We start from the raw sequence: 8,977 nt of genomic DNA, 5'->3' as shown, positions 1-8,977 counted from the left end.
AAGCAAAATCAATGGGGAAGTCAGAGTCACTTAACAACCGTGTTACTAAACTTAAGAACTGCAGTGGTTCCCTTAACAACTGTGGCAAGAAAGGCCGTAAAATAGGTCAGAACTCAGTTAACCGTCTCGCTTAGCAGCAGAAATGTTGCGTTCAATTGTAAGGTCATAAATCAAGGAATATCTGTTCACCAGATCATAATTTGTTTACTAGTAGCTTATGGATTAAAACACCCTCAACTAGAGGTCCACCAACGAAGTGAAAAAGAAAATGACAAAGAAAACCAAAGAAATACGAAAATAATCATCAAAATACAGGTAGTCCTTGAGCTTCAACCATTCAATTAATGAATGTTTGAAAAAATGAACTGATGATTGGTCCTTGTACTTATGACCATCACAGCATCCCTGTGGTCACGTGATGAAAATTTAGGCTCTCGGCAACCACAATGTATTTATAACAGTTATAACCTGGGATCATATGATCACTATTTGTGACCTTCCCAGCTGTCTTCAAACAAGGAAAATCAATAGAGTAAAACAAATTCACTTAACGACTGTGTAATTCACTTAACAATTACGGTGATTCACTTAACAACCCTGGCAAAAAAGGTTGTAAAAATCAGGCATGATTCATTAGCAACTGCCTTACTAGCAACAGAAATTCTGTTGCCAACTGCGGTCATGTGTCCAGGACTACCTACACATTAAAACACGAGGGAGAATGAAATGAGATGAATATCCTTGGGACCAGGGGTGAAATCTAGCAGGTTCTGACAGGTTCTGGAGAACTGGTAGCGGAAATTTTGAGTAGTTCAGAGAACCGGCAAATGCCACCTCTGGCTGGCCCCAGAGTATGGTGGGAATGGAGATTTTGCAATATCCTTCCCCCAGGAGTGGGGTGGGAATGGGGATTTTGCAGTATCCTTCCCCTGCCACGCCCACCAAGCCACGCCCACAGGACCGGTAGTAAAAAATCTTGAATTTCACCACTGCTTAGGACACATGTATTTTAGACCGCCGTGGACCACTGGGACTGCCCTTAAGAGAAAGGAGTTCTCACCGAGTCTACCAGGATGAAAGCTGCAGGATGGCGTTGTGCCACGCCTGCTCGCTGGAATCGCACGATGATCTTGTAATGGTTCCTGGGCTCAAAGCAGAAGGGCCTTGGCAGAAGCAAATATCTAGGGAGCAACGATAAGCAAAGATCTTGTCAGGAAAGAACACAGAATGCATTACAGTAGAGACAGATGCCGGCAGGATGAAGAGCCCAGTTCATAAATCAAGAAGGTTATGATAGTAAGCTTGGGGAATTGATACCTGCACTTGCCAGATCTGAAGATCAAAGGCAACTATGTTGAATAGGAAGGCGTAGGGCCAGATCACCTAGAAGCCCATCTGCTGAGCCAAACTATTAAGCATCTTGTTAGAAAGAAGGAGATGTCCTGTAGCCCAGCTGTGACCCTGGAAGGGAGGGAGGGAGAGGGAAAGGGAGAAGGGGAGGGAGAAAGGGAGAGGAAGAGGAAGAGAGAGGGGGAGGGAGAGGGAGAGGGAGGGGGGAGAGGGGAGGAGAGGAAGAGGAAGAGGGAGAGAGGGAGGAGAGGGAGAGAGAGAGAAAGAGAGAGGGAGAGGGAAAGGGAAAGGGAAAGGGAAAGAGAGAGAATGAATCTATAGTGAAAAGGACAGAAATAGAATGAAATTGGAAAGGCAGAGAAAAGGAAATCCATAAATTGATCAGAACCTCTCACAAATGCTAGAAGCTAAATTCATGCAAAATGGAATTTGTATGTAGAGAAATAAGCCGTACAATTTTTTAAAAAAACACTAGATAGACAGCAGCAGACTTTGAAAAGAAATATCAAGTTAGTAAGTATTTTAGAAAGAAATTATGAAAGTGATGACGCAAAGTCACATGCAGGATCAAATTCCACCAGCACACGCAGAGGCCCTTGGCCAAACCAAAATATCAATAACTTTCTAACCACATAAAACACAGCAGCTTTTCATTTAATTATAGGGAATTCAGTCAATTCAGCACCAAATAGCCAGAGGAAAGAAAAGTCAGTTGTGCCAAAACACAAGTTTCAACCTTACAATGTTACAATTGGAACATAGGTAAAGAGATTTGTTGGCTAAGTCATTATTTGACAACCTATCTACCTCATTCAGAGAAAAGATACCAGGTGCCATTATCTTCCACTTTTAACCCTTCTTTCTTCTCCCACACCTTCTTACATCATTTCCTTACCAGTAAAAATCCCTTAAGGATAGAAAATCAGAGTACTGCACAGTGTCTTATTAAAAATGAATAATTACTATTTTCCAGGAAATTTTAGCACTTTGTTTGCTGTAGATTTTTTGTACTTTGTATCTAAGCACTGATGATGTTACCTAGTTTGGTAATGAAATGTCAAAAAGTTAAAAATGGCAGCTGCATCCAAGTGATCAAAGTCCCACCCCTTTTTAACATGTGCCATGCATAGAAAGAGGCAAAGTGTTGAGTGCATGATCACTCACAGCTCCATCCTAACATTTTGAGCCTCTCTGCAGACATCCATCTGCTGAACAACATATTCTATTCTTGAGTCTCAAAGGACTTTGGAAAATGTAGAATTTAGCCCACAGTGCTGTTTCATTCTGTCAGGCACATTCTAATCCATCAATTTAAGAAGAGTCATTAGGGATGGGAAGCCTACAGTGAAAACTATTAGTAGCAGACTCTGTGATAAACCTCCCCATTGAGTAAGCAGTTTGGAATAAAATTAAAGAACAACATTTTTGTTTATGGTCTCGGTATCCACAAAAATTGCCTGCCAGCTCCCATTTCTTCTCACCTGGAGGTATGGGGCAAACTCCCTTGATACACCTGTTCAAAGGGCAGCAAGTTGCCACAACGTGGACTCACTGGCAGGTCCTGTGAGCTGACACTGACAACAACTTCCCAGTCTTCTGTGGACTAAAGAGGAGATACAACAGGTTTAAAGACAGAATTCCAGAGTAAATAGTGCCTTCTCAAATTCTCACACAGGATGAAGATCCTTCTTGAGAGCTTTATTTATTTATTAGATTTGTATCCCACCCTTATTACTTGATAAATAATTCAAGGTGGCAAAAATAAGTAATATTCCTCCGTCCTCCTATTTTCCTCACAGTAACAACCCCGAGAAGTGAATTGGGCTGAAAGAGAGAGTGACTGGCTTTTGGTATAAAAGCCAGCACTAGAACTCACATGTTCCTAGTTTCCAGGCCAGCACCTTAACTACTGCACCAAACTTCATAACTCTTTCTGACTCAAAACAGGGTTCACAACAGAGGTGAAATCCAGAAGGTTCTGACAGGTTCTAGAGAACCGGTAGCGAAATTTTGAGTAGTTCCGAGATCCGGCTTTTACTATCTCTGACTGGCCCCAGAGTGGGGTGGGAATGGAGATTTTGCAGTATCCTTCCCCTGCCACCCCCATCAAGCCACCCCCACAGAACCGGTAGTAAAAAAAAATGGATTTCACCACTGGTTCATAAGGTTCATTATTAAAGAACAAATCAGTATTCACAAAATTAAATCTAGAGAAAATTATAGGCTTGGTTTAGAAACCATTAAAACCTGACCATTTCTTATTATCATAGCCCTTCTTTCTCTCAAGGAGACCTTGGTGATGCTTATGGAGTCATACACCACTTTATTCAATCAGCCTATAAAACAATCAGCCTATAAAACAATCAGTCTGTAAAATATATTTTTCTGAAAAAAATGACTGGCCCAAAGTCAGGCGATATCAGCTTTCCCAAGTAAACCAGACAGTAAACACGACCAGATGAACTAATTCTACTTTATTGTAAGGCTATATGAACAGAAACATGCAATTTCTCCATGTGCAAATTTCCCATCTTTACAACCCGAAAAGCTAGGCAGGGTCTCTTCTGAGCTTCTTTCTCTCCCCATTATGCAGCTGTGAGCTATGCCGTCTCTTACCTAACCATTCCCTTGGCAGCATGTCTTCACATCATCTCTCAAGGTCTTTCTCCCATACCAATTAGTGAGTATGCACTGAGTATGCAGTGAGTACCAAAACCTAACATAGACTTGAATCTGGATCTCTTTTGCACCAGAATAACAACGTGATATGTTCACCACTCTGGTTTGCTATGATTTAAATATTTTCACTGCCAGCATAACCAACATCAGAGCTAGTTCGATGTAGTGTTTAAGGTACGAGGCTAGAAACCAGGAGACTGAGAGTCCTGTCTCAGGCACAAAGCCAGCTGGGTGATCTTGGGCCAGTCACTTTCTCTCAGCCCTAGAAAGGGGGCAAGGGCAAACTACTTCTGAGATCTTGCCAAGAAAACTACACTGAAGGTCATAGTTGGCCTTATATATGTGGACTTTAATAATAACAAGGACAGATTTTGTATAATTACAAATAGCAATAGCATTTAGACTTATATAACACTTTACAGTGCTTTACAGCCCTCTCTAAGCGGTTTACAGAGTCAGCCTCTTGCCCCCAACAATCTGGGTCCTCATTTTACCCACCTCGGAAGGATGGAAGGCTGAGTCAACCTTGAGCCTGGTGAGATTCAAACTGCCAAATTGCAGGCAGCCAACAGGCAGCAGAAGTAGCCTGCCGTACTGCACTCTAACCACTGCATGCATATCTATCTATCTATCTATCTATCTATCTATCTATCTATCTATCTATCTATCTATCTATCTATTATTTATTTATTTTGTCAATCATATATAAGATAACAGGTAAAAGTATATACATGTATGGCTCATATATACATGTATGGATTGAGAGCTGTTCTCCTCCTTGGAACAGTCCAGATATATACATACATACATACATACACACACACACACACACACACACACACACACACACACACACACACACATATACATATATACATATATATATATATATATATATATATATATATATATATATATGTCTTTGGTTATTCGGGTTTTCTCCCGCATAAAATTGGAAGTGTCTCGGCGATGTTTCGACGAAGTCTCATTCGTCATCTTCAGGCTTCAGCTTCGTGCTTCTGGGAGCAATGTGTGCTCGCAGCTGTTTCTTCCTTTTAACTGCTAGTGGGGCAACCAAGCCCACCCACCCAAACAGAACACACCCCCAGCCAATCAGAGCACAGCCAAACCCCCAACCAATCAGAACACAGCCAAGCTCCCAACCAATCAGTTCAAACCCCCACTAGCAGTTAAAAGGAAGAAACAGCTGCGAGCACACATTGCTCCCAGAAGCTGAAGCCTGAAGATGACGAATGAGACTTCGTCGAAACGTCGCCAAGACACTTCCAATTTTACGCGGGAGAAAACCCGAATAACCAAAGACCTACGTACAAACACCCGCGAAAACCTCAGAAAACAAATATATATATTTATATATATATATTTATATATATATTTATATATAAATTATAGCAGATCTCTTCTGGTGGTAGAATCTCCAGCTAAACTGGAAGGAGGTATTAAGAGAGGGCTTAGTTTAGAGTCATTGCACTGTAGAAAGTGGCACAGCCTGAACTTTCCCAGAACCTCTGAAGCTTAATCTCACCATTCTCAAGACAATATAGGTAATCTGGTGTGATTCTTGTAAAATAGGGTGACTAACAATAAAACGTCTGCTAATTCACAAGCGGTTCTGGTTGCTTGCGCCCAACCCTAAATAATTTATTTTACTTCTACTTTTTACTATCACCCATGCTGCTGTAGTTAAGAATGTAAGAGCTAAGTTGGGAAGATGCTTCTGCAAGTCCATTTCTTGATCTTAGCACTTTGACCTAATGATGACCTACCAATATGTATTCATGAAAAGCACAAGTATAGATAATCAAAGCAATTCTATTAGAAAAACGAATTTTTAAAGATTTCCTCCAAATGATTTATTCTAATAAATCATTCTTGCTCCCATGCATGTGCTGAAGATAAGGTCAGGACTTTGCCCGTCAAAAGCCCCCCCACTTCCCTCTAACAATTATTTATTTATTTATTTAATTTGTCAACAAGAAACAAATAACAGAGTAGACCCAGACATGGACACATGAAAAAATTTTGGCACACAAAAAAAGGATATAAATAGGCAAAAGATAGCCATAAACACATAGAATGATTACATATAATTGGGAACAGTAGGACAGGGACGGTAGGCATGCTGGTGCACTTATGCGCACCCCATAATTTCTACCTACCTCAGGTTCATAGCGGAACAAGATGCCATATTCCATTGGGTAAGGAATGTTGTCAATGTGGAAGGACAGTCCCGCCCCATCGCGCACACGGGCGAAGCCTGGGCCTGTCCATGTGATCATATGGCCTGTGTGCTCCCGCTGCACAACTTCCACATCGGGCTGTAGATAAAAATGCAGTGTCAGCAGCAAAGACATAGTATCGTAGTCTTTCCAGTGTTTCTTACTCCCATCCTCCTGGCACTTCCTTGAGTATGTTTTTAGCACCTTGACTGGCAAGTGGAAACAGCTCTTTGAGGAAGCCTTCCTTGCTACAATGTGGAGCTATTGTTCCAGCAAAACCTTCTTACAAGCTCAAGATGTGTTTAAATCACAACAGAAAAGCACATGGATTTTAGTTTTATTCTTTTACCTTTTGGCTTAATAAAACCAGAGCTCAACAATTTCCAGGAATCTTCTCCCATCTCTCAAATTAATTCTTTCTTTCTTTCTTTCTTTTTCTTTCTTTCTTTCTTTCTTTCTTTCTTTCTTTCTTTCTTTCTTTCTTTCTTTCTTTCTCTCTCTCTCTCTCTCTCTCACACACACACTCTCTCTCTCTCTCCCTCCCTCCCTCCCTTCCTTCCTTTCCTCCCTCCCTCCCTCCCTCTCATCTATCTAATCTATCCATGGATCCATCCATTTTTACTTTCATCCCTACAACACAAGTTATTTTTCAGAGAAAAAAGAACATAGGAAATGCAGGTAACTCATGATTGAATGCTTAGTGACTATTCAGAGTTACAGCAGACCTCTGTAAAAGGCATGTACTATGCAAGGGGTTAATGTAGTATCACACCCATAAGGTAAGGTAAAGGTTCCCCTCGCACATATGTGCTAGTCGTTCCCGACTCTAGGGGGCGGTGCTCATTTCCATTTCAAAGCCAAAGAGCCAGCACTGTCCGAAGACGTCTCCGTGGTCATGTGGCCGGCATGACTCAACGCCAAAGGTGCACGGAACGCTGTTACCTTCCCACCAAAGGTGGTCCCTATTTTTTTCTACTTGCATTTTTATGTGCTTTCGAAACTGCTAGGTTGGCAGAAGCTGGGACAAGTAACGGGAGCTCACCCCATTACACGGCAGCACTAGGGATTCGAACCGCTGAGCTGCCGACTTTTCAATCGACAAGCTCAACGTCCTAGCCCCTTAGCTCTCTATAATTTCCTCTAAGCTAGGCCTTCACGTGCCCTTCACAGGGGTCAAAGTAAAATTCAGCTGCCAGTCCTGATTGCTGAACGTGAGCTGGGAAAGAAGGCCTCATCTTATTCTCTCTTTTCCCCTTTGGAAGTTGAGTCTTACAAGTTGTAGTAGCCCTACTAGTATCTCAAACAGCTCTGGGCAATCCCAGTATCACTTCTCCTAGAGACATTGTCTCACTGCCACCTTTTGTTGAAGCTGTCGAGCTCGCGAGAGCCCCCCTCGCTGCTGCTGCAAGAGTCTTATTGTGCTGTGCTGGCGCCTCAGCCTCACTCTGCGCCCATTCTGGACTCCGTTGTAATATTCCACACAATCCACAGGCGATTCCGGCCTCAAGGCACCCTGTCACCGGGAAGAAAGCAGATCTCACTGTAATCGTTACGGGTGATTGTGTCTTTCTGCCTTGGCCACCCAACAATCCAAAGGAGCTAAAATCTGAAAGGGGCAAAATGGAAAGGAACCATGGATCTTACCAGAGGTGGGTTTCAGCAGGTTCTGACCAGTTCTGGAGAACCGGTAGTGGAATTTTTTTTTTTAATAAAAGTTTTTATTTTTTCACAACAAAAAAAACATCACTCTCATCAAAGAATTACAATGTGCTGGAGGGGTGTTTACATATCTTTTTGTGCAATCTCAAAATAAACATCTCTTTCATATATACATCTTATATTGTCTTTTCTAACATATCTTTCCTTCTAACCAGTGGTAAAATAAATCCCATATTTTATAATATTGCTTATCTTCTTGAGCTCTAATTTCAAATGTCAATTTACTCATCTCTGCACATTCCATCATCTTCCTAATTATTTCATCTTGCAAAGGTATTTTCTCATTTTTCCAATTTTTAGCAAACATAATCCTGGCTGCTGTAATAATATTCACAATCAAATATTTTACATCTCTAGTATATATCTCAGGAATAATTCCCTGGTAGCTGAAATTTTGAGTAGTTCGGAGAACTGATAGTAAAAATTCTGACTGGCCCCACCCCATCTATTCTCTGCCTCTCAAGTCCCAGCTGATTAGGAGGAAATGGGAATTTTACAGTATCCTTCCCCTGCCATCCCCACCAAACCACACCCACCTAGCCATGCCACGCCCACAGAACCAGTAGTAAAAAAAAATTGAAACCTACCACTGGACCTTACCCCAAATTTCTCAAGATTGGGGTGTGCTCTAAATGCTGTAAAAATGCACAGGCAAATATAGCAATCTGTTGGACTACACTGGGGATGTCAAACTCAATTTCCTTGTGGGCCACATGAGGGCTGTGGTTGACCTCGGAGGGAGGAGCGGGGGGGCATAGGCTGACTGGGTGGGTGTGGCCAACTGGATGGGCATGGCCAACTTGACGCCACTCCCCAAACTGCTGGCATGTTTCCTCTTTGTGCTGGGTAGGCTGGGCCAAAGCCACACTGGGTCAATGTTTCCTCTTCGCATTGGGTAAACTGGGCTGAAGCAATGCAGGCTGGCCCCTTACATTTTCCACGGGCCGAATCAGCGGATATTGTGTTAAATACTCCTGGACTAGACAGAG

General features: G+C 42.1%; 1 protein-coding gene across 1 annotated transcript in view; it reads right to left on the bottom strand.

Moving 5' to 3' along the window:
• LOC131191804 (laminin subunit beta-1-like) overlaps window positions 1-8,977 on the bottom strand; it is a 123,130-nt gene that overhangs the window by 48,285 nt on the left and 65,868 nt on the right. Inside the window, exons 15-18 of the mRNA XM_058170287.1 lie at window positions 7,627-7,782; window positions 6,210-6,368; window positions 2,832-2,953; window positions 1,061-1,181 (exon numbers count right to left, since the gene is read on the bottom strand). Of these exons, the coding sequence (XP_058026270.1) occupies window positions 1,061-1,181; window positions 2,832-2,953; window positions 6,210-6,368; window positions 7,627-7,782 (558 nt within the window). The remainder of the gene's footprint in view (window positions 1-1,060; window positions 1,182-2,831; window positions 2,954-6,209; window positions 6,369-7,626; window positions 7,783-8,977) is intronic.

Source organism: Ahaetulla prasina, chromosome 2 (assembly GCF_028640845.1).
Source record: "Ahaetulla prasina isolate Xishuangbanna chromosome 2, ASM2864084v1, whole genome shotgun sequence".
Classification (NCBI taxonomy): Eukaryota; Metazoa; Chordata; class Lepidosauria; order Squamata; family Colubridae; genus Ahaetulla; species Ahaetulla prasina.
Note: the sequence above shows the minus strand (reverse complement) of the source record. Positions and strands in the feature narration are given on the sequence as shown.